The sequence below is a fragment of the Xenopus laevis genome, chromosome 8S (assembly GCF_017654675.1).
Source record: "Xenopus laevis strain J_2021 chromosome 8S, Xenopus_laevis_v10.1, whole genome shotgun sequence".
NCBI lineage: Eukaryota > Metazoa > Chordata > Amphibia > Anura > Pipidae > Xenopus > Xenopus laevis.
The window spans coordinates 93,302,832-93,330,061 of NC_054386.1; the positions used below are offsets into that span (position 1 = coordinate 93,302,832).

A 27,230-nucleotide genomic window follows, 5' to 3' on the forward strand; every position below is an offset into this window, starting at 1 on the left:
AGGGTTAACACCTTTTCTGGTGGGAACCTCACGGGCCTTCCTATATTTCTATGATTTTTCCCTATAAATAACATTGGCATCAAGAAACATTTTTACCGGCTGGGCTGGTAAAATACCGGCCGGGCTGGTAAAATACCGGCCAGGTGCCAACTCTAGTTGGGAGGCTAAGCTTAGGGATCGTCATAAATTATCAAAACAGCACAAGTCAAATAATATCTGCCATGGATACAGCAAGACTGATTAATAATCAGAATATACAGACTTTACTGGATCTGCGGATACAAATCTCTACACAGTCACCTGCTGCTTTATAGGAAAACAAACAAAGCTGCTCGAGTTCAGGGAAGTAAGGTGGGAGGGGCTCCCCCTGTAAATTGAAAGTATGATCATTTCCCTGCAGAGCAGTTAGGGACCGTCTGAAGTTTCCTATCTGCAGCTGTCAGAGCAAGTACAACAAAGTGGGAATTTCACTACATGCAGTCAAATTTCTTATAAAAACTGTACACATTTTTTAATTAAAGTATATTGGAGATAGGTTTCTTTTTCATTAAAGAAAGTAAAAATGTGATTTGATTTTTTTTGCCTTTACATTCCCTTTAACCAGTATCAGCACATATCTGCAGCTTATGTTAATAAGATGGGTGGATGGAAGATCTTCTGAAAAACCCTCTTTTGTGGTCCTGTTTGCTGATCTGTCCAGTAAGGCCCAGAGTCTTGTACTGTTTTTCACCTTGAACAGATGTACAAATAATATGAATGTCACTCGCTGGATCTCACAAGCAGGGGCAACAATGGAGTATGACTTCACTCTGCTCTGTGGGCTTGTAGTGCTGCCTACTCGATTTCACATGCTAAAGTCTTGAGAGGTTATGTAATAAAAGGCACTGTCTGCCCGGGCAGTAACCCACAGCAACCAATCAGCAGATAGAATTTACTGGTCACCTAATTATATGCAAGTATCTTATTGGATGCCATGGGTTACTGCTCTTGAACAAAGTCATTGCCTTATGTTACATATGGGGGCAATAATCCTTCAGAAAATATGTAATAAGTACTAGTGATGTGTGGGTCAGGGTTTTCCTGACCCGCACCGACCCTAACCCGCCCTGCTCAAACCCGCACTTCCAGGGTCCTTTTATAGACCCGCCCTGCCCATGACGTCACAAAAGGGGTGGGGCGAGCAGACGCAAGACTATAAAACCGGAAGTCGGAAGCCGGCATTTGAAGGTGGAGGGCGGGGAGAGCAGGAGAAGAGCTCAACCCGCACCCGTCCGCGAGGAGCAGTGCGAGGTCCAGTGCGAGGTCGACCCGAACCATCATTAATTAGTACATTGCACATATACCAGAGTAGATGTAGGACAGACATTCAAAGACACCTCCAAAAGCAGCAGTCTTTTATTTAGCAAACAGTGACCTATACAGCTGTGTTCAGAATAATAGCAGTGTGCTTAAAAAAGTAAATAAAGTTTAAAATCCCTATAATAGCTTTTATTTCCATACATACAAATTCTATTCCAAACTATTCGCCAAACGAGCGGATCTTTCCCCTATATGCCACTAACGGCATGGCTATATCGGGGGTAATTCGAATGTTCGGCCGTATGGCCAAACGATCGAAGTACGATACGCCAAGGGGCTCCGACGGTTAAAAATCAAACCTTCCCGATCGATATTGTGGCCAGATATTGATCGGAAGACCCGTCTGAAGCCCCCACACACGGGCAGATAAGCTGTCAAATTGGTCCAGACGACTGATATCGGCAGCTTTATCTGCCCGTGTATGGCCAACTTAAAGGGATCCTGTCATCGGAAATGACAATACGCATCAGTTAATAGTGCTGCTCCAGCAGAATTCTGCACTGAAATCCATTTCTCAAAAGAGCAACCAGATTTTTTTTATATTCAATTTTGAAATCTGACATGGGGCTAGACATATTGTCAATTTCCCAGCTGCCCCAAGTCATGTGACTTGTGCCTGCACTTTAGGAGAGAAATGCTTTCTGGCAGGCTGCTGTTTTTACTTCTCAATGTAACTGAATGTGTCTCAGTGGGACATAGGTTTTTACTATTGAGTGTTGTTCTTAGATCTACCAGGCAGCTGTTATCTTGTGTTAGGGAGCTGTTATCTGGTTACCTTCCCATTGTTCTTTTGTTTGGCTGCTGGGGGGGAAAAGGGAGGGGGTGATATCACTCCAACTTGCAGTACAGCAGTAAAGAGTGATTAAAGTTTATCAGAGCACAAGTCACATGACTTGGGGCAGCTGGGAAATTGACAATATGTCTAGCCCCATGTCAGATTTCAAAATTGAATATAAAAAATTCTGTTTGCTCTTTTGAGAAATGGATTTCAGTGCAAAATTCTGCTGGAGCAGCACTATTAACTGTTTCATTTTGAAAAAAATGTTTTTTTCCCATGACAATATCCCTTTAACACTATACCAACACAAACACAAGCATTGCATCTACAGGACAGGTTTCATCCTTAGTGGGACCTACACACGGCTGTTCCTATTCTATGTCTGCTGGGTTGGCAAAGAGGGCATGGTAACAGTTGCTTTGGGCTCTGATCAAACAGCAGCCGCACATAAACGCTTGGTGTCTGTCTCTTTAAGTTATAAATGGCAAGTTCTGACGTCACAACATGTCATTTCTTATTATAACATTTACAATGCCAGGCAGAAGTAAAAGCCCAAACTGTATATCAGATATAAACAAGATGGTTACAACGTTGGAGCAATATTGTGCCCATATTTTAATTAGTCCGAGGTGATTCCCTAAGGGCGGCTCAGTAGTGTTTCCTAAAGGAGCGGCCTTCTCCCCCGCAGGCGTTTCCCTTCCGTAGACACTAAACAACAAGCCCGCACCCGCCACCATAAACAGCGACGCAAACACAAACAAACACACACGAACTCGCCCAGCTTCCCTTCCATCCACGTGTCTCCATCACACTTCCGGGAAATCTCTACTTCACTAGACTACAAATCCCATCAGCGGCCTGAAAAGCCGCGCCTGCGCAGTGGAGCTTGTTCGCTCCCAAGGCTACGAGGGAGTTGTAGTTTATTTCCGGGTTGCGGCTCATAGGCTGGCGGGGCGCTTCCGGCCCGTAGCGAACTCCATCTCCCAGCATGCTGCGGGCCGGCTCGCTCAGAGGCTAGAATTCTGGCTAATGATCCCTAGCAGTGTGGAGTCACGTGTGGCTTCCGTTGGTCTGTTTTCCAGGGCACAGAGAGGGTCTCTTCCCCCCTTTCTTCCTTAATTCGGATTTTATTTATTTTTTTACCCATAGTGTTTGTTTTCAGTCCCGAGCAGCAGCCTCTCCCCTCCTTCCCATCACTATAGGAAAGCATGAGCGATAACGATGACATCGAGGTGGAAAGCGACGTGAGTGCGGGTTCCGCTTCCCTTTAACTTGTCTTTCTGTGGGGTGGGGGCGGGGGAGGCTGTGTTGTCCCTGGTAGAGAGGAGGAGGAGGGGGGGCACAGTCTGGTTTACCAGGAATCGCAGCGTTTGCTGCTGCTGCTGTAGGAAAAGCAATGGTTCCCATTCTGTGAGTGTGACTAGATCCTGCTGCACTACAAATCCCAGCATCCTCAGCTGTAGGGGGATTTACCTGCACTTCCAGTCTCTCAGGGCTCCTTGTTAGCAAAGTGTGTCATTGACTATTCTGTAGTATTCTAAATTGTCTTCCTATTAACTCCTATAATCCTCCTCCTGCCCTGTATGAACTACAACTCCCTCAATCTGCCCTGCTGCAACCCTTATTATCTCCCCCTGCAGCGATGTGATGGTTCATTCCAACACTTTTACATTGGGATCTCCCAACCTTCCCAAGGCCCAGGTTCCCCTGATCTTTAAAGGGGGGCTTCACCTTCCAGTTACAGTTAACTTTTAGTGTTTTATAAATGGCCAGCAACTTTTCAATTGGCCTTCATTTTTTTTATTTTTTATAGTTTTTAAATCATTTGCCTTTTTTTTAACTTTTTTCAGCTTTCAAATGGGGGTCGCTGACCCCATCTAGCAACAACTGCTCTGTAAGGCTACACATGTATTGTTATTGCTACTTTTTATTACTTATCTTTCTATTCAGGCCTCTCCTATTCATATTGTAGTCTCTTATTCAAATCACTGAGCAACTTTCTGGATAACAGATCTCATTCCTGTATAAATATATCATGATGATGTTCACCTTGCAAAGAAGGAAGCTCCTAAGGGCTCTTACACATGGGTGTTTTTTTTTCCAGCAGTTTTTAGGAGTTTAAACACAGGTTTGGACGCAAATAAACGGATTCCTTTCCATTCTGTGTTTGTTTAGACACAGTATGCTGCATTTTCTTGCGATTGGTGCGCGTTCAGCTTTCAATAGAATAGAGGATTGTTAAAAACAGACAAAAACTTAATTGAGTGTAAAAAAAAAGTGTGTAAATGCAATATATGCGATCTTTCACGCTCAACAGGCGTTTGAAAAACAGAAGAAGAGGACTCCCGTGTGTAAGAGAGGGGTGGTTCACCTTTAACTTTTATTATGTTTTAGAACGGCTTATTCTAAACAACTTTTCAATTGGTCTTCGTTTTCTATATTTTTTTTCAATCATTTGCCTTTTGCTTCCGACCCTCTCCAGCTTTCAAATGGGGGTCACCGAAACCATCTAAAAACAAATGCTGTGTAAGTCTGCAAATTTAATGTTTTTGCTTTTTATTGCTACTTTCTATTCAGGCCTCTTCTATTCATATTCAAATCAAGGCATGGTTGCTAGGGTAATTTGGACCCTAGCCACCAGACTGCTGATGTTGCAAACAGGAGAGCTGCTGAATAAAAAGCTAAATAAGTCAAAAACCACAAATAATAAAAAATGAAAACCAATCGCAAATTGTCTCAGAATATCACTGTCTACATCATACTAACAGTTAATTTTAAGGTGAACAACCCCTTGAACAGGGCTGCACAGTATGTTGGTGCTCTAAAATACATGTTAATAATAATAATAATAATGTTAATAGCTTCACATCTATCAATGTATTATTATCCTTTATATAGCCGTGACACATCCCATCATTGCCATCCCTCTTTGCGCCATTGGAGCTTACATTCTAAGGCCTCTATGCATATAGGGGGTTATTTATCAAAGTCCGAATTTATCTCATTATTTTCTGCTACAAACTCCAATCTAATCCGCTCGGGTTTTTTACGCTTATTTATTATTACATTTTCCCGAAAATTTGCTTTGTGGTAAAAAAAACCGGTTTTTCACGATTTTTTCGGATATTTTTCATCCGATTTTCACGAATGTCAAATTTTTTTCAGAATTTTCATCCGAAAACTTCGGGGTATTGCAGGAAACCGAGCCACATCAAAAAATCATTGGGACTTCTCCCATTGATTTAGATGTAACCTCGACAGTTGTGAGATGCCGGATTTTAAGATTGGGATTTTTCCATCCTCGAGGTTTAATAAAAATTGATTTTTTTTTTTTAAGTCTGATTTTATATAAAAAAAAAATCACAAATTTTTCATGATTTTTGCATTTGGAGTTTAGTAAATAACCCCCTTAGTGTAAATGCCAGGTAACTACGGTTGATGTTTAATGAGTTGTTTCATATCCCACTCGGACAGGCTACATCATATATTTTTTTTGGGTAGGTCAGGTTGTTTGAAATGTAGATGTACATGTGGCCCTTTGGGAAGGCATTTGAATCCATTAAAAGGATCACATCCAGCTAGGAGACTCTTGGAAAATCGGTATTGGATCTGTTATCCAGAAAGCTCCAAAATACAGAATCCCATAGACTTCATTTTATCCAAATAATACAAATTTTTTAAATTGATTTCCTTTTTTCTGTGTAATAATAGAACAGTATCTTGTACTTGATCTAAGATATAATTCATCCTTATTGGAAGCAAAACCAGCCTATTGGGTTTATTTAATGTTTACATGATTTTCTATTACATGATCTGTTATCCGGAAAACCCCAGGTCCTGAGCATTCTGGATAACAGGCCCCAAGCATTCTGTATAACAGGTCCCATACCTGTACCAGTAAGGGGGGTTGCTTTCAATCATGTGGGGTGCTGCTAATAAAAATGTTCGGTACTGGATTCCATAGTTGAGGACTGGGCTGAAAAACAGTAAGCAATGGATATGGGATAAATAATCTGGAAACTATGGGCACAATAACAGTTGCCCACTTCCTCAGTTTCTCTGACCCTTCATACTTTGAACCATTCCATTGTCCCTAATAATAATCACACAATGCCTTGATGCTGACCCAGTTTTAAACATGAATCATTCAGAAGAATTAATGAGTTACGCCCCTCATTAGTGACCCTATGTCCTTAGTATTAGAGTAACCAATCCCAAGCCTGTAATATCGAGTCAAGGTCAAGTAAAACAATAGGAATAGCCATAGACATATCCTTAATACACTTTGTCTTATCCTGACTTATAGGTCAAATTTGAATCAATGGGAGCTTGGGGAAGTTTTTAAAAACTTGCATGAATTAGAAATTCGACCTTTGATAAATGTGCCTCCCCATGTCTTCTTTCATGTCATGTATATGATGTATATAGTGAATAAAATACTTCCTCTTGTAAATTATAAGGATATTATAAGTTGCTGAGGATTCATGACCATATAAAAACATGAGGCTGAAGGCCGAGTGTTTTTATACAGGTCATGGAACTCCGAGGTAACTTCTAATAACCTCAAATTTTGCAACAGGGGGTGCTTTATTGTAATACACAAGTTTCAGTGAGTCATGTGACAGAAATGACATCACTACTCACCGTTTATCACTGATGACATCAGAACTCACCGTTAATACGGATATAATTTACAAGATATTCATGGCTTTTGTGTATTATATACTGTATATTTATAGTGCACTTGAGCCTTTAATAACAGGTTAGCTATATCCTTGTGGTGCTTAGTGAGGTCTCATGTCACATGACTTCTGAATTATTAAAATAATATATTTCCGTTATCCTCTTTTTCTTTTAGCAGTCGTCATGGACTGTATAAACTCATGTAGCCCCTGTGTTTTTATGGTCATCGAACTCCTTGTTGACTTCAGATATCCTTATATTTTGTTAGATTATTCCCTGGATAATGCAGTCTTGATCCATAGTGAATACTAGAGGCACATTTATCAAGGGTCGAATTTTGAATTCATGCAAGTTTTTTTTTTTTTTAAACTCTACTAAATTCGATTTACTTTGAAATTCGATTGGGGGATTATTGATTAAAAAAATCGAATATGTAAATGACGAATTTTACTGATTTGGAAACTCAAGTCGAATTTGACCAAACGCGATTCGAGTTTTTTCTTTGAAAAAAAACCCTCAATGTCAGGAAGGCTACAAACATCTCAAAATTGGTTGTCTCTCCCATTGCCTTATACGTGAATTCGACAGGTTTTATGTGGCGAATAGTCGTAATCGAATTCTTAAAGGGCCAGAGTATAAATCATCTCGAAAATCTAATTCGAATTTGTTTTTAAAAAAACTCAAATCGAGTTTGGATAATTCCCTAGTGGAATGAGAGTTTTGACCATTAAAAAAAATGAATTTTCAGTTCGACCCTTAATAAATAAAAAAATAAATTTGGCCCTTAGTGTCATCTGCACAGCCTGTGATTGTGCCTAGAATTAATCTGTAATAAAGTGAAATCTAACTGTATTAATATAGGTGATGATGACCCCCACAAATAGGTTTCCTGAATGGCTTTATAGAGAACTTTAATCTGCAATATGGTACATGTATGGAACCTATTATCCAGAATGCTCAGGACCTGGGGTTTTCCCGATAACCGATCTTTCTGTAATTTTCATACCTGAAGTCTACTACAAAATCATGTAAACATTAAATAAACCCAATAGGCTGGTTTTGCTTCCAATAAGGATTAATTATATCTTAGTTGGGATTAAGTACAAGCTATTTTTACAGAGAAAAGGGAAATTATTTTTAAAAATTTGGATTATTTGGATAAAATGGAGTCTATGGGGCTGCACCCATAAGAGCTGGCACCAGCCACATAATTTAGGAACAATGGCAGTTATAGGTAAAAAAGCATGGGAAATGGGGCATAACAGATGGAGAAGACTATGCTAAGTGGGTCTTTGCCAGTACCAATGTAAAGGGGAATATATCTTATACAGATATGGGGCCTGTTATCCAACATGCTTTGGACCTGGGGCTTTCTGGATAATGGATCTTTCTGTAATTTGGCTCTTCATACTTAGTCTACTAGAAAATCATGTAAACATGAAATAAACCCAATAGGCTGGTTTTGCTTCAAATAAGGATTAATTACATCTTAGTTGGGATCAAGTGCAAGCTACTGTTTTATTATTACAGAGAAAAAGGAAATAATTTTTAAAAATTTGGATAAAATTAAATCTATGGGAGACGGCCATTCTGTAATTCGGAGCTTTCTGGATAACGGGTTTCCAGATAGCGCGTTTCTGGATGCCATACCTGTACTAAGACATTGCCCACTGTAAACTCGGAGCCCCTGCTTCCATCTTTATGGGATGGGTGGGTGGGGTGCCACAGTTAGACTCTTGCATCTGTGAATGAGGTCACTTGGCTAATCTGGGTGTGGGTTTTGGATGCGGTGGTGGAACATTGTGCATTAATGGTTTATTCGACATACACCAGCTGCAGAAAAGCAAGAGAAATAGAAATGGCTGTAGTTGGAGGAATTCGATCTAATCGCAATCTGTAGGACTGTCCATACTTATTTGCAGAGAATTCTGATTTTTATTACTGTATAGTTATGTGACTGGCATGAAAATAATGAGATGGAGGCCTTACTTAGCTCTTTATCCTGCACCTTCCCCTGAGTGACAGCATTAATCTCTGTATTGGCTGTGGGACCATTCCCGTTCATCCAGCTCTGATGCACGAGGAAGTTGCGGTTACGTGAATGTTTTTCTCTGGTCGTTATTCATATTTGTCGGTTATAAATTGTGGCTGGTGTTTAAGGGTTGGACAACTGTATGTTTCCCTTTGATGCAATAATAGTATTGTGCTTCTAACAAACTTCCTGGCCTCTCCCAACCCTTTATGTCCTGCCCAATATACTCTACTACTGTAGAAACGCTCATAAACAAACATTTTAGCTTTAGATTCACTTCTTTTCCAGTGTATACTTGCTTTGATACGGGGTCGTTATTACTATTTAATGCTCAATTGTGTTTAAAGGGGAACCATAGTGAAAATTAAAATATAATATAAGCTTCAGCATACTGAAATAATACACTATCTTAATACAATCAATTAAAATACCTGAACTGTTTTCTGAAATAAAGTTCATCTTCACTATTCCTCTCTCAGCATCTGTTTCTCTTCATTCAGAAGTTGGTTGTCAGATAATCACTGACCGTTAGATCCAATATATCTTATAGGAGGGCTCCTTTTGCCTAGAAGATGTATTAGAGCTCACTCTATTAAACTCACCAGACATCATGTCTCTCTACATGCAGAATTTGTGCAAAAGACAGTTATTTTGTTAGATTTTGTTTGTACTGGAATCAGTTATTTGAATGAGCTCTAATACATCTACTAGGAAAGGAAGCCCCCCTATAAGATATATTGGATCTAACTGTCAATAAATATCTAAAACCCAACTGCCGCATGAAGACAGAATGAAGAGAAACAGATGCTGACAGACGGACAGTGAACATAAACTTGATTATTTCAGAAACGATGCAGAATTTTTAATTGATTGTATTTACAAAGTTTCTTATTTCAATATGCTGAGGCTTATATTAAATTTAAATTTTTGCGATAGTTCCCCTTTAAATACTTTGGATAAAAGTCATCTTGTATATAGTTACAATCAGTTGGCAGTTCACCTGAACTTTTGGGGGCAGATTTATCAAGGGTCAAAGTGAATTCGAGGGAACTTTTGAAGTTAAAAAATTTGAAGTAATTTTTTGGATACTTTGACCATCGAATAGGATACTACGACTTCGATTCGAAGCAAAATCGTTTGAATATTCGACCATTCGATAACCGAAATACTGTCTCTTTAAAAAAAACTTTAACTTCAATATTTCGCCAAATTAAACCTGCAGAAGTCCTATGTTAGCCTATGGGGAGCATTTTTCTACATTTTTGGAAGTCGAAGTAAAGTCGTTCGATGAAATCCTTCAAATCGTTCGATTCGATCGAGTGATTTTACTTCGACCGCAGGATACCCAAATGCGACCCTTGATAAATTTGCCCCTTAGTGTGATGTCAACAACATCACTATAAAACAGTTTGCAATTAGTCTTCACTCCTGGAATTTTAACTGGTATCTGGTTGCTAGGTCTTAAACTATCCTAGCAACCTGGCAGGAGCATGGCAGTTAGAATGAAGGGCCAATAGAAGGGTGATTGAAAAGAATATTGAAAATAGTAACGCCAATCTTTATTTCCTATGGTGTTTAAAATAATAAATACACAAATACTTCCTCCCAGTTTGTGGCAGAGCCATCGTCGTCTTCCGAGATAGATTCTTGACTTGGGCCTTGAACAAAGTGAAAGTAAAAGAACAGATAAACCTGTTGTGTTGTCTATAAATAAGGCAGAAATTCTTGAAATGCAGATTAGAAGTCATATAAGCAAACAATTAACCTGGTAAAACATGTTTTACAATACACAGGCATTATTTTGAGCAGCACTGTATGGCAACTTCCGACCTATGGAGGTCACATGATCCACATTCAGCCAAATTAACGACTCGGAAGACTTTGCCACACTTTGCTCCACTTCATCAGCCATCAATTCGCTACCACTACTCTAATTCACTAAAATGCGAAGTTGCGTCTCGGCAGATGAACGCTGGCGAAGATTTACTGGCGTATATTTGTCAGCATAAGCATTTTATAGCAACTTTCACTAATGTTCATTTCTGCCTAGCGAAACTTAAAGCATTTTTCAAAATGAATCAGTTAATAGTGCTGCTCCAGCAGAATTCTGCACTGAAATACATTTCTCAAAAGAGCAAACAGATTTTTTTTTATATTCAATTTTGAAATCTGACATGGGGCTAGACATTTTGTCAATTTCACAGCTGCCCCTGGTCATGTGACTTGTGCCTGCACTTTAGGAGAGAAATGCTTTCTGGCAGGCTGCTGTTTTTCCTTCTCAATGTAACTGAATGTGTCTCAATGGGACATGGGTTTTTACTATTGAGTGTTGTTCTTAGATCTACCAGGCAGCTGTTATCTTGTGGTAGGGAGCTGCTATCTGGTTACCTTCCCATTGTTCTTTTGTTTGGCTGCTGGGGGGGAAAGGGAGGGGGTGATATCACTTCAACTTGCAGGACAGCAGTAAAGAGTGACTGAAGTTTATCAGAGCACAAGTCACATGACTTGGGGCAGCTGGGAAATTGACAAAATGTCTAGCGCCATGTCAGATTTCAAAACTGAATATAAAAAAATCTGTTTGCTCTTTTGAGAAATGGATTTCAGTGCAGAATTCTGCTGGAGCAGCACTATTAACTGATCCATTTTGGAAAAAAAAATCCCTTTAATTATTACTCTTGCGCTTAGGTCAATACGAATAGGGCGAAAGGGGTAATATAATGGAAAATTTACACTTTAGTGAATTTGCAGAGTAACAATTGTTCTCCGGCACGAAAATTTGTTAATGATGAACTCTTTTGTTTGCATATATTGTCCTCTACAATTGTTCGTGAATTAGCGATGTCCCTGCGGATGGGATTTCTGGCGAATTATCGCTAGTGACGGCCACTTAGCCCTTTTGTAAATCTGCCCCAAGGGTTCTGGACACGAAAGAAGCAGGATACTGCTCATGGAGAGGGGCTGAAATCGACCTGAGCTTTTCGGCAGGCTGATTTCGCGTCTGTATGGCCCTAGACTTGAGAGACAGGTTTGAAAGGAGGAAATGTAAGGGCTAGAGCAATAACTTCTCATAAACTCTAGTTTTTATAGGGGTTGTTCACCTTTAAGTTAACGTTTAGTATGATGGAGAGATTGATATTCTGAGATAATTTGCAACTGGTTTTCATTTTTTATTATTTGTAGTTTTTGAGTTATTTCGCTTCTTATTCAGCAGCTCTCCGTTTTGCAATTTCAGCCATCCGGTTTCTAGGGTCCAAATTACCCTAGCAACCACGCATTGATTTGAATATGAATAGAAAAGGCCTGAATAGAAAGTAGTAATAAAAAGTAGCAAAAACATTACATTTGTAGCCTTAGCATTTGTTTTTAAATGGTGTCAGTGGGGTTATTGGGGGTCATTTGAAAGCTGGAAAGGGTCGGAAGCTAAAGGCAAATAATTTAAAAAAAAATATAAAAAATGAAGACCAATTGAAAAGTTGCTTAGAATTGGCTATTCTAAAACATACTAAAAGTTAAAGGTGAACCACCCCTTCAATTGACATTTTTATTTACATTTTTGCTATGTGGCCCATATGGGTTCATAGGATTCTTACGGGCTCTTACACACGGGCGTCCTCTTCTGGGTTTTTCAAAGGCCTGTTGAGCGTGAAAGATCGCATATATTGCAAGAAGCGCAAGAAAATGCAGCATACTGTGTATAAACAAACACACTGAAACGCACAATAGAAAGGAATCCGTTAGCAAATTTATTTGCATTCAAACCTGTGTTTAAACTCCTAAAAACTGCTGAAAAAAACACCTTTGTGTCCGTCTTTGCAAGGTGAACATCATCATCTGTTATCCAGAATGCATCCGGTTTGAAGCAAGTAGGGCTGTGATTGGCTATTTGGTACCCTGGCAGCAAGAAACTTGGGACTGTGTTCAAGCTTGAAATTCAAAAATAATTTATACATACTGCACTGTCATGGGCAAAATGAATCAGTTATTAAGCAGAATTCTGCACTGAAATCCATTTCTCAAAAGAGCAAACAGATTTTTTTATATTCAATTTTGAAATCTGACATGGGCTAGACATTTTGTCAATTTCCCAATGTGAACACTTTATGGGCAAATGTAACTGAATGTGTCTCAGTGGGACCTCTTAGATCTACCAGGCAGCTGTTATCTTGTGTTAGGGAGTTATCTGGTTACGGCCATGCTCAAACTTGCAACAGCTTATGTCACATGAAGCTAAATTGACAATATTTCTCATGTCAGATTTCTAAAAAAAAAAAATCTTTTGCTCTTTCAGTGCAGAATTCTGCTGGAGCAGTGAAAAAAAATGACAGTAAGTCTATTAGCAATATACTTCAATAAGGCTGTTTGGATCAAGTTCAAGCTTCTGTTTTATTATTATAGAGCAACTGGCCTTTCCGGAGCTTTCTGGATAACTGGTTTCTAGATGCTGTATAGCTCCAGCAAGGCACCTTATATTTATGCATACAGTGATTTCTACAGTCTTAACCCTTTTGGCAATCATTATAAGGTGATCCCAATGTGTAACCTTCAATTGGTGTGTAGAAAGCTGGACTGGCATTTGCCCTCTGTGTCTAAATAACATATTAACAGATACTTGCTATATAGAGCAGCTTGATAAGGCTTGACGTGGCAGGTTTCAGTTAAAGGGATCCTGTCATGGGAAAACATTTTTTTCAAAGCGCATCAGTTAATAGTGCTGCTCCAGCAGAATTCTGCACTGAAATCCATTTCTCAAAAGAGCAAACAGATTTTTTTATATTCAATTTTGAAATCTGACATGGGCTAGACATTTTGTAAACTGAAAACGCAGCGCCGCATGTGCTTTAGCGCAGGCGACTTTTCAAAATAGCGGATGGGAAGACACAAGGAGGCAGTCACCCAGAAGAAGAGGCGATTAGTCACCAGGCGACAAAATCTCCCCGAATCTCCTTGTGTAAACTAACCCTTACTGCTGTACTGCAAGTTGGAGTGATATCACCCCCTCCCTTTCCCCCCAGCAGCCAAACAACAGAACAATGGGAAGGTAACCAGATAATAGCTCCCTAACCTAAGATAACCGCTGTCTGGTAGATCTAAGAACAGCACACAATAGTAAAATCCAGGTCCCACTGAGACACATTCAGTTACATTGAGTAGGAGAAACAACAGCCTGGCAGAAAGCAGTTCCATCCTAAAGTGCTGGCTCTAGCTGAAATCACATGACCAGGCAAAATGACCTAAGATGGCGCCTACACACCAATAGTACAACTAAAAAAATGCACTTGTTGGCTCAGGAATAACATTTTATATGGTAAAGTGAATTATTTGCAGTGTAAACAGTGTAATTTAGAAATAAAAACGACACCATAAAAATCATGACAGAATCCATTTAAATGTTTCTGGACCACCCCCACCTTTTGTTGTTGTTGTTTCTGGCCCTTTAAGATCTCCTGCTCATCCTGATGCAGCCATTATTTATTTATGTAGCCTGTGAGTTGTTGCAGGTATAGTCCTTACACAACAACAATGCAGTTGCAAATCTTCCTTCTTCAGCTTCTCTCCTGTGACTTTATATCCTCGCCAACGTCCCATAAACACTTGCATTCATTTTTATTGTGTATCTGTGGCAGTATAGTAATCTTGCAGGCGTCTACCATACAAATTGGGGGTGGAAACAGTATGGTGGCCATTTAGATTAAATGCCTTCTGTTGTGCTGCAGCCATTGTGAGAAGTGCTTGTTAAATTGCAAGATCATTTATATGCAAATAGTCATGTGTCTAGGGCTCCAGCCTACAGACACACAAAAGCAGGTATTGCAGATGAGTGCAAACAAACAAATGGGGGGCTTGGAAAATCAAGTAAATTAGTTTTTTTTGTCATTTGACTATTTTTATTGTTAATATTGATATTTATTATTTTTGGGGAGATCCTTATAAAAAAAAACACACATTTCAATAACCTTATGTTGATTTCAGAATAAAACGACACCTGGGTCATATTATTCATTATTAAGGGGCAGATTTATCAAGGGTCAAATTTCGAAGTTAAGAATACTTAGACATTCGACCATCGAATTAAAATACTTCAAGTTTTTTTTCATCGAATTTGGCTGTTCTGCGGTCAAAGTAAAATCAAACGATCGAACAATTCGAATCAAACTATTTTATCGTACGATTGAATGATTTTTACTTTGACTTCTAAACCTTAGGTTTAGGCCGGTTTAATTTGGCGAAGTATTGAAGTCGAAGTTTTTTTTAAAGAGACAGCACTTCGATTATATTCAAACTATTTTTACTTCAAATCGAATTCGAAGTGTTAGTATCCTATTCGATGATCGAAGTATCTAAAAATTACTTTGAATTTCGAATTTTTTTAATTCCCTCGAATTCACTTCGACCCTTGATATCCGTTATTATTCCCTGGGGCTTTTAAAAAAAAAAACAGTAGCAGGGAACACTGGGGCAGACTTTATTATATAAATTATGCTACAGATTGTTTCCTGTAGGATCATGAGATGGTCTTTCCAAAATTGCCCCGGTAGTATATATGCCCAGACACTTTGGAAGTATGGGAAGGGTCGTCCAGCTGAAGGCCCATGGGACAGTGTTTGCCCCCCAATAAAGTTGTTGTATTCTGCATAGAAATAATAGTACATGTAGGCCAACAGGAAGCCTAGGTGATGTCCTCAATGACTTTCTTTGAAGGTCCAGAGTGTCAGTGACCTTAAAGGAGAAGGAAAGTTTTTTTACACTTGGGGGTGCCAAAAGTTAGGCACCCCCCCCAAGTGATTGCATTTACTTACCCGACAGCCAAGGCGGTTCTCCTATCAGCAGAAAACGGCACTGGCCCGGGGTTATTTTAGCTAGCACTATGGAGTGATCGTCTTCTGGCTTTTTCTTTATTCTCTCAGGTGCAGTTGTGCAGTAGAGCAAAAAGCCAAACTTTAATGAAAAAGTTGACTATTTGGTTCTACTGCGTATGCATGTGCCCTGGGAAATTTGAAGAGAGAAGAAGCAGGAAAACTATTGCACAGTGGTGCTCACTGGAAAGTATTTTTCAAGTGATCGCATTTACTTACTGGACTGCCCGGGCCAGAGAGAACTGCACTGGCTGGTAAGTAAATGGGATCACTTAAAAAGACTTTCCTTCTCCTTTAACATTTAGCCATCGCTTTGCTGACTCTCATTTGAATCAAAAGCCTGGAATTATCTAAAAATGCTCAGAAACCAATAAAAATAGAACATTTATGTAAATTAAATAAGTACTAAGAGAAGCGCCCTAAGTAAATTAGCTTCAGTAAATTGGTTGGGTTTAAAAGATCCACTTTAAGGGCAATGACGCTTATGGTAATACAGAATGAGGAAAATGTTGGCAGTGTTGAGTAGTGATGTGGAGGCTGGCCTGTATCCACTGGGCTCGGGTGGGTTCGGGCCGACCTCGCAGCCCCCTTCACTAGTGTTAAGCTATTGAAAAAACTATCCCCCTAAACAATGTGGGTCTGTATAAAATATACTACATAAAACAGCTCATATGTAAAACCCTGTTCCATGTAAATTAGCCATTTTCATAATAATATACTTTTCTAGTAGTATGTGCCATTGGGTAATCATAAATAGAAAACTGCCATTTTAAGAACTAACAGCCACTCCTTGGAATCCTATGATTCACGGTGCACACAAACAAACCAAGGGTACACATACATGTTAGGTCACATGAGTCATTTACTGGACAAAGTTCTGTCTTTTGCTTCCACACTTCTTCCTGTTACAGTTAGAGCTGCAGTATTTCTGGTCAGGTGATCTCTGAGGCAGCACAGAGAATATCATACAATGGCTGCTCAACGGAAAAGATATAAAAGGGCAACATTAACTTAAATATGTATTCCATTTTGAAAATTCTTTAATATGCCACTTAATATGATATAAACAATCTGTTGCTGTCTTAAGTAAGTTGCTTTGTGCAGAAGATACCTGGGAAAAGTTTGCTGCTCAGAAACCAGGAACCCTCCATTTGGGGACAATTTGTTTAAGATTAATTTAACACACTATTCTGACTGTTGCCTTTAGCTATATGGGTCTGTTTTTTACTGATAAAAATGGCTATGTTCTTATCTTTTTCCTTTCTAATTTTTTTTCCCTCCCACTCTCCACTCTGATCATCAATTACTGTTAAATTGATTCTGAATGTCGAGAGTGTGAAAAAAAAGAACCCTGGTGCAAACATATATCTTTTTTTTTTTTTCCTTTTTGTTTTAGGAAGACTCGTCAAGATTCCCCTATTCGGTATGTGAATCCCGTTCTTAAAATTCTTTTTTTTTTTTTTTTGTTGATTTTGTCCACAATAATCATTTCTGTTTTCATTCCTTTGTTTGGTTCAGTTAAGTGTATACTCTTTTCACAAGGCAGCTGTTTGTAATTGGAAGTAAGTGATAACAACCCTCCCGTGGCAACCTCTATAACTCATTGTATTCCCCATTGGCCGCTCTTGGACCCACACTAAGGGTGGTCATACAAGTACTGAAACTTGGGATCAGCCAGCATAGATTTAATAAAGTACCCAACATATACTGTATCTATGTGCCATGAATATGATTTGGTTCATCAGTTAGGCAGGTTCTAAAATATCCTCTGCTAATGTCTTCAGCCAATAAAAGGTGCATCAGCAGAGAAAATAGTGGAGCCACAGCCCTTCACCTCCATATACATCCATTCAGGCCACAGGCCCAGTTTTATGATAGTGTACAGGGTTGGCCCATGTATGGCCGTCTTGAAGGAAAACTATACCCCCCCCCCCCGAACAATTTAGGTCTCTATAAAAATATATTGCATAAAACAGCTCATATGTGAAACCCTGCTTCATGTATATAAACCATTTTCATAATAATATACTTTTTTACTAGTATGTGGTATTGGGTAATCATAAATAGAAAACTGCCATTTAAGTAAATAAGGGCCGCCCCTGGGATCCTAGGATTGACGGTGCACACAAACAAAGCATACATGTTAGGTCGCATGAGCCAATTAAGGACAGAGTTCTGTCTTTTGCTTCCGCACTTCTTCCGGTTACAGTTAAGAGCTGCAGTATTTCTGGTCAGGTGATCTCTGAGGCAGCATACAGACCATCACAAAATGGTGGTTCAAGGCAAGAGATGTAAAAGGGCAATATTTACTTAAATATATATACCAGTTTGGTAAAATTCTTTAATATGTCACTTATTTTGATATAATCTGTTGATTAAGCATTAATTTTGGGGTTAAAGAACTCAGCCCCCTCCCCCCACAAATAACCCCTACCCAGTACCCTATATAGTTCCCCCCTCCCTGCTCTTCCCTCTTATAGGTGATGACATCTTTAAGTGCCCCATATCTCATACTTGCCTGTAAGTGCAGAGTAAGCGCAGCGAAGCTTGCCATATTGGCGCATGCACAGTTGGAGCAGTCTTACAGTTTGTAGCAACTGCGCATGCGCCAGTATAGAATGAGGGGCACTTAAAGTTATCACCTATGCGGGGGTAGAGCATGGAGGGGGGACGATGTAGGGGTAGGAGTTTTTTTTTAGTGGGGGGGTTGAGTTCTCCTTTTACCATACTATGGACTTAATGCATATTGATGAAGACTGTAGTAGGTTGGCTGTACATAAGGTTGTAGTAGGTATTGGTGTGTGATCCGGAAACCCATTATCCAGAAAGCTCCGAATTATGGAAAGGCAGTCTCCCATAAGCTCCATTTTAATCAAATAATTCAGATGTTTTTTTTAAAAAAATTTATCTTTTTCTCTGTAATAATAAAACAGAATGTTGTACTAGGATATAATTATTCACTATTAGATAAATGTTGGGTTTATTTCATGTTTAAATGAAATGTAAATAGACAAAGTATGGAGATCCAAATTACGGAATGATCCCTTCTCTGGAAAACCCCAGTTCCTGAGCATTCTGGATAATAGGTCCCATACCTGTATCTGCACCACCCAGGGTATGCAAATCAGCTAGCTTAACACCAAAAATACTGGGCCGGTGCTCCCTAAAAGTTCACTTACCCCGGTGCTCCCTACAAATTCACTTGCCCCACTGCACCTTACCAAAAATTGAAACCATCCCACTACAGACTACAGTATGTGTCAGGAAAGAATAGTAAGTAAAAGACATGTCTTTTTTCAACCTAACTGTTTTGTTTTTATTATTATTATTGCTTAATTATGCATCTTTCTAACTGCTAGGCATCCCTGCATTATATAACTGGCTTTAAGGAAGAAACAAAATGACTTTGAATGATTAATAATGAAACCCGTTGTTCTTGAAGCACTTAACAGGGTTTATGCAATCGGATTTCGAAACCTTACGGCAGAAGTGCATGAAAAAGTTACCCATTTCCGTACCTCTTTGCCCATGTTGATCTATACCAACTTACATTCAACAACATAAGTACTGCTGCAAAAACATAAAGGTTGTTTTATATGTGAAACAGTTTTTTTACATCCTATGTGTCTGCAAAAAAACGACATATAGAAAATATATGGTAACTGTAGAGAATAGATACAGTTAAAACATACCTAGGCCCTAGATCCATTTGTTCGCTCCTGTGGAATATTGACAACGAGTGAAAGCCCTCAGAAATATTCCTCTACAGTAATAGTTTTAATATTAATAGAAATGTCACGTCTAAAAAATATATACTGTATGGACATTCTCAGATAAGGCTAATTAAAGGCAAGATTACCATTTTAATCAGAAAGGACATTGGCCCATTAGATCCTCATTGCATTCAAGCGAAACTATTAGTTTGCATAAAGACTAAATGGTTATAACAATGTGAGACACAGAATCAGTTAACTGAAAATTAGGATTTTTTTGGGAGAACCCAACTCCCAATTAAGAAAAGCCCCTACCCCCAAGTGGATTCACCATGAATTTATCCGGCAGGAGTTTGTGCAGCAATTTAACATATATTGGGAAGCTAATGTAGGCACGGCAGAGGCTCATATTGTTTGGGATGCAGCTAAAGCCTATGCACGTGGCACATATATTTCATTGATCAAGGAGGCTAGGCGTAAAGCGGATGCAGGGCTGCTAGAGGTCCGTGAGGTTCTGGAGAGGGTGGAGGAGGATCATGCGGATAACCCAACAGAGGAGTCCGGTGAGGCACTGTTAACTGCCCAAAGGAATGTCAACTTAGCGTATATAGGGAAATACTCCCAGAAGGAATTGTACCGGGTAGCAAGTTGGTACGACAGGGGAGACAAGTGTGGTAAGCTGTTGGCAATGCTGTCCAGAGACCCGGCACAGATAACGGCAATTCCTAGAATTGTAACAGCTGAGGGAGCAGAACACCAAAATCCAGATCAGATACTGGAAGACTTTGCTTGTTTTTACTCTGAGTTGTACCGCTCCAAGGCTAGCTTCTCTCAGGAGGCTCTGGGCGGGTATCTGGATGGCATTTCCTTTCCTAAATTATCTAGGAATGACTCGGAGACACTAAATCAGACCATTACTAGTGAAGAGGTCCTGGAGGCCATAGCCGCCTTTCCGTCTGGAAAGTCACCTGGCCCAGATGGCTTGCCAATGGAATGGTATAAGGCGCATGGGGACCTGATAGCTCCACAACTGACTTCTTTGTTTAATGATATTGTTCAAGGTGCCCCTCTTCCAATCACCTCTAAATTGGCCACTGTTGTCCTAATTCTAAAAGAAGGTAAACCCCCTGAAAATTGCGGATCATATAGGCCGATATCTCTCCTAAATTCCGATATTAAAATCTTGGCCAAAATACTCGCTAATCGCTTGAAATTGGTAATAGAACAACTGATCCACCCGGACCAAACAGGCTTTATGCCAAATAAAGGCACTGACATCAATATAAGACGCCTGTATACTAATATCTCGGCCAATCATCGGAATATGGGAGAGAGGATCGTGGTATCCCTGGATACAGAAAAGGCCTTTGATACCATAGAGTGGTCTTACTTGTGGCAGATATTATCCCGATATGAGTTAGGTAACAACTACATAGCTTGGGTTAAGGCATTGTATGATTCCCCTAGGGCCAGAGTACGGGTTAATTCAGGACTAACAGGGGAAATTCCCTTGGCAAGAGGAACACGACAGGGGTGCCCGCTATCGCCGCTCCTTTTTGCCCTAGCGATTGAGCCTCTAGCCATTAGAATTAGATCCAATCCCCAAATTGTGGGCCTGCAGCTGCAAAGGTGGGAGGAGAAATTGTCACTCTACGCAGATGACATGCTTGTCTATCTGGCGGACCCTAGGGATTCACTATCCAGGCTGTTGGGTGAAATAGCTGGCTTTGGAGATTTTACTGGCCTCCGGGTTAATTGGGGGAAATCTTTAGTTTTCCCCATTGACTCTGGAGCCCAGCGGGATATGAGACATGGCCCCCTGTTGCAATGGGTTGACAGCTTCCGGTACCTTGGCATTGAAATACATAAAGACACCAAAAAATATGTTGACCTTAACTTGACCCCCCTCATAAGATCTCTCAAGCTCAAGGTGCAAAACTGGGCAAATCTGCCGTTGTCGCTGCCTGGTCGCATTAACATATTGAAACTGATCTTTTTGCCAAAGCTACTATATGCCTTTCATAACTCTCCAGTTGTACCGCCCAGGACTTGGTTCAGGAATTTAGATGCCATAGTACGTGGATTCATCTGGGCAGGGGAGCGTCCGAGGATTGGGTGGCAGACACTCCAGGCCCCAGTCAATAGAGGGGGACTGTCCCTTCCAAACTTTTTGCTATACTTCTACGCTAGTCAGCTGGTATATGCCTGGTGGTGGCTGAACCCCAATCCTAATAATCAGGCAGTGGTTCTTGAGGCAGGATTGATTTCCTCATTTGAGGCTTTGGCTAATCAGTTGCATAGGGGTCTGACCTCAATCTATGATCTTACACCGAGCATGAAGACAGTATGCACGGTGTTTCAGAGAACAGTGGTATCCCCTAGCCGTAAGAGAAGTCAGTGGTCCAAGTGGTCCCCTCTGTGGGGAAATGAGACTTTGATACAACTTAGGCAGGTGCCAGATCCTGCTACTTGGGCATCAGTGGGGATCAGATACCTGGGAGATGTGGTTAGGTCTGGAGAAATTAAGCAATTCGAACAACTGAAGGAAGACTATGGTTTGCAAAACCGCATGCTCTTCAGGTTTCTACAACTAAGGCACGCTTTGGCAGCACAGTTTCCTGAAGGGGCCCCAGTGTTAGTGGAAACTACTCTAGAAAGCTACTTGAGACGTCCTGAATTGGTGAGGCAGCTTAGCTGGTTTTATGCCCTACTCCTGCGGGAGGACTTTGATCCGCTCCAACATTTTTGTAGGAAATGGCAACATGAGTTTCCCCAGTTGAATGATGGTGACTGGAAGGAGATCTTATGTCAAATACCTGAGGCTAATATATCCAGTAGAGATAGGTACATACAGTCCAAGTTCCTAAACCGCGTCTACCTAACACCCCACAGACTGGCCCGGATCTACCCAGGCTGCCCTGATGTTTGCCCCAAATGTAATCGTGATCAAGGTACTTATAAGCATGTATTCTGGGACTGTCCTGAAATACAGAGATTCTGGGGGGAGATAATGCAGTTTGCTGGCACTAAACTTGGACTTCCTAATGTGTGTTCGCCGGAACTTTGCTTACTGGGAATAACAGAAGGATTGGATCTGGGCTCCAGTGAACGAATATGCTTATTACAACTGGTACATTTTGCAAAAAAAGCCATCCTGATGAACTGGAAGGCGACCGCACCTCCATCTCTACGCTTCTGGAAAAAACTGATCAATAATGTCCTCCCCAGCCAAAAGCTAACCTACCAAGCAAGAGGTTGCCCAGGTAAATTTGGGAAAATTTGGAACGCCTGGTTGGGTGCAGATCGGACACCTTGAATCACTTGCCTTTGCTTTACAGTAGGCATCATGGGACTATGCTTGCAGGGAGTGATGACCTTAGGCCTCTGAGTGTACAAGGATAAATGACGACCGCAGTGCTTACTATAATAAAGGATTGTTTATTTTGGATTGTTCACACAAACAGATCTGCTGAATATGAGACCCATCCCTTCTTTTCTCTTCCTTCACTCTCTTCTTCTCTTTTCTCTTTTTTCTCTCTTCGGTGACTTCCGAAGTCTGGTCTCTATTGGGACCTTTCCTCTTCTTTTCTCTGTTAATGGATGTTTAAATTCAATAAAGAAAATCTTTTAAAAAAAAAAGAAAAGCCCCTACCTACTAACCTAGATAGTCCCCCCCCCTGCTTCCCCACCGCATATTTCAATAGCCCTGAATGTCCCTAGAATATTCCTCACCTATCGGTGCAAGCGCAGAGGCGCTTGTGGCCGACATCTTTCGGATCGCTGGTCTTCATCTTTAATAGAGGGCTGTATTGCCACATGCGCGGTTGGAGCAGTCTTCCGGTTCGTAGCAACTGCGATTACGCCAAAAGTGCCAGAAATTGCTGGAGGACCCGAAGAAATTCGAAGATCTGAATGATGGCGCCCACAAGCTCTGCTTCACTTACTCTGCACTGATAGGTGAGAAATATTTGGGCTTTTCGGATTTTATTAATTTTATCGAGTTTTCCCCCAATCTGATTAAATCATGCTTTTTTTTTTTTATAATTAATAAGATCATCAGAGATTCTCGTTTGGTTAGACTTTTTTATTTAAAAAAATCAGAAAAATTCAGATTTTGATAAATAACCCCCTCAATATTTAAATGATTTATAGCATGTTTAACGTATGAGGTCCAAATTATGGAAAGATACCTTATTCAGAAAACCCCAGTTCCCAAGAATTCTGGATAATCTATGCCTGTACTGGAGAACTTTATGCATTCAAGCTACCTTAATGTTTTTTTTCTTATCAGCTCCTTGGAATTTTCCCTGGCCTTAGTGGTTTTGATTGCTGCAGTTCTCAGCAAACAAAACTGCATTTGATCTGACAGCCACTTTCTCTTCTAATAAATGGAAGAGCTATCTGTGCCACACGTCTCTGTCATGGCCTTTGGCTGTGAAAAAAAATAGGTAAATCGATTGCTGTGCAAAATGAAAAATTTTTCTAATATAGTTAGTTAGCCAAAAATGTAATTATGTCTAACATAATAGCCAGAACACTACTTCCTGCTTTTCAGCTATCTTGGTTTCAACTGATTGGCTACCAGGCAGTAACCAATTAGATACTTTGGGGGGGGGGGGTTCATATGGGTCATACCTGTTTGCTTTTGAATCAGAGCTGAATGCTGAGGATCAGTTGATCACTGAACACTTATATCCCATCTGGGCCCGCTTATAGTCACTGACTTAAGGTGGCCATACACGGGCCAATAAAAGCTGCCGACAGACTGAGTCGGCAGCTTATTGGCCCATGTGTGGGGCCCTCAGACGGGCTTCCCTGATCGATATCTGGCTGGTAGAAATCTGAGGGGTAAAAATCTAGTCAGATCCCACCACCCGTATACCTTTCATTATGATCAGGGCCCACTATCGGATCAGCCCGATATTTACCCACCTCAAGGTGAGCATATCAAGCACAGATCCACTCATTTGCTGACATTGCCAAACGAGCGGATCTCTCTATTTATGGCCACCTTATCTCAATCCTATATGCCCACTAACAGCAGGGCGACATTGGGTTTATCCGAACGATCGGATTACCACGTAGAGAATGGCCGCCAACGAGTCGTAGGACCGAATCAACTAGCTGATGCAATCCTCGATCCCAGGAAAAATCAAGCCTGGCCGATCCATATCAGGTCGATTTTTGGCCTGATATCAATCCGGGGGGGGGGGGACTGTCGGAAGCCCCCACCAACGGGCAGATAAGCTGCCAAATCAGTCTAAAGGACCTGCAGCTTTTATCTGCCCTTGTATGGCCACCAATAGAGAGTTGCAAATCAGGAAGTAGTGTTCTGGCAATTATGTTAGACATCCAGTCACTCCAGCCTTTATACATTACATTTTTGGCTAACTAACTATATTAGAAACATTTTTTATTTTGTACATACGATCTATTTACCTAGTCTTTATTTTTAAACTGCATTGCTCCTTTAAGACAGGGGTTCTCTGAGCTGGGTTTGGGGACACCACCTGGCCTGGCTGAGTTATGCTTGCACCCTTGCCCCCTCCCCAATCACATCAATCCCACTAACTGAAAGACATCAGTGTCCATATACCTGTGGAACTGGACAGCCGGGTTGGGAGCTATCACATCGCTTTCCATCGAAGTCAGCAAGAGGCAGAGGGCACAGGCCACAAGGGGCTCTATCTATTTCCTGCCCTATGACAGGTCATAAGGATATGGCTGATCTGTGGCCGCCAGTGTTATTTTATTCAGTGCTAGGTCTAGAGTGCTTCTAGATCCAGGGGAAGAATCGCTGCCTGAATAAGAAACTAATTGAGTGTAAGCTGTTGCTTGGTGCACAATTTTGCATTTACAAGATTAGCATGGACCATAACCACAACACTGTGCTATACACTGGTATAGTTAAAGATAATCTGCAAATAATGGTACTGTAAATTGGCAGTACACGTACAGGTATGGGATCCGTTATCCAGGAAGATCTGAATTATGGAGAGGCCTTCTCCCATAGATGCCATTTTATCCAAATAATCGCATTTTTAAAATAATTTCCTTTTCCCTATAATAATAAAACATTAGCTTGTACTTGATCCCAACTAAGATATAATTAATCCTTATTTGAAGCAAAACCAGCCTATTGGGTTTGTTGAATATTTACATTCTAGTAGAGTTAAGGTATGAAGATCCAAATTATAGAAAGATTCATTATACAAAAAGCCCCAGGTCTTGAGCATTCTGGTTAACAGTTCCCATACCTGTACCAATAAAATCTTACAGACAAATAATTTTCGGTACGAGTATGGTGGCTGGACAATCCTTTCCGATCACATGGGCTGATTGATTAGACCCTTACAGGGTTTACCAGTGTAGGGCTACCTTTAATTTCTAAACCCTCCAAAGTGGTACAGGGATGGGACCTGTTATTCAGAATGTTTGAGACCCAGGGTTTTCCGGATCAGGGATTTGGATCTTTGTGCCTTAAATTTATGAGAGAATGAATTAAACATATCTCCCAACTGTCCCGTTTTTAGAGGGATGGTCCCTCTTTTGACTGCTCAACCCGCAGTCCCTCATTTGTACTGGAAAGTCCCGATATTTTCTCTGCACTGAACAGCCAGAAAAAGAAACAATGTTTCTAATTTAATTGGCTTTTTGCAGAGAGCCCAGAACAGCCACAGCTGCAGATAAGATACTTTTGTAACAATTTTGAGCAAATAAGTTATTGTGACAATATAAGATAACCAGGTCCCTTGGGAGAAGTTAGACTCACAGCTTAAAGGGCAATTCACCTTCATTAGCAAAACTGTAATAACTGAAAAAAAGACACAGAAATATGTTCAAACTTTCCTGCCAAATTTGTAAAATGAACATGGTAATTGGGGGGTGTGGCCACAAAAATGGGCGTGTTCAAAAAAATCGTCAATTTAAACAATGAATAAGTTTATGAAGTTTATGAAGTCTTATTGTATTTCCATGTTGTCATATCATGTTTGGTTGGCAAAATGCCCTAGGACTTATTTTAAAGTTTGTATCAACTCTATTACGTGGCAGAAGGACTCCTTTTGTCTGTGCCGTGTCTATTGTGCCAAGTAGAGGTTCTTCATAATCATTTAAAAAAAATTCCCAGAATTTCTACTCCGTTTTTTTCTTGGCTGTGATATTGTTTCTGATAGAGAGGAGACCATGAATATCTCGGTGTTCTGACGACCATATAAACTCGCCAACAGCCGTGGCCCAAATGGACGGAGAGGATATGGTCTCCTTTCTTTTGTTTTCATTGTTAATCGTAAAAGCAGGAAGTGAAGAGAAACTGCAACTTCTCTTCACTTCCTTGTCTGCTGATACAATAGCTAAAGGTGGCCATACATGGAGAGATCCGCTCGTTTCCAATGTCGCCAAACGAGCAGATCTCTCCCCGATATGCCCACCTTGAGTTGGGCAATATTGCACTGATCCGATCGTGGGCCCTAACAATGGCTAATGGGCGGTCAGATCGCTGGGCCGCATCAATGAACAGATGCGGCAACGATCCGATGGGATTTTTTTAGTCCCGTCCGATCGACTTCTGGCCGACTTTCGAAAACGAAGTGCTCCGGGTGCCTGCCCCCAGGCGATTTACATTTTAGCTGGTGGAAGGCAGATAGGGGAGATTAGTCGCCGCGAAGAGGAGATTTGTCGTCTGGCGACTAATCTCCCCGAATCTGCCTGTGTGGCCATACCCTAAAAAGCAGTCTGTTTACTTTTGAATACATATACAGGTATGGGATCCATTATCAGGAAACCAGTTATCCAGAAAGTTCCGAATGCCA

General features: G+C 40.5%; 1 protein-coding gene across 6 annotated transcripts in view; it reads left to right on the plus strand.

Annotated features, from left to right (window-relative positions):
• Window positions 1-2,591: 2,591 nt before the first annotated feature.
• max.S (MYC associated factor X S homeolog) overlaps window positions 2,592-27,230 on the plus strand; it is a 39,363-nt gene continuing 14,724 nt past the window's right edge. The window contains exons 1-3 of one of the 6 annotated variants that reach the window (XM_041574057.1): window positions 2,592-3,381; window positions 17,103-17,129; window positions 19,149-22,865. In XM_041574057.1, coding sequence (XP_041429991.1) covers window positions 20,108-22,735 — 2,628 coding nt within the window. In that variant the 5' untranslated portion in view covers window positions 2,592-3,381; window positions 17,103-17,129; window positions 19,149-20,107 and the 3' untranslated portion in view covers window positions 22,736-22,865. 6 annotated transcript variants of the gene reach the window in all.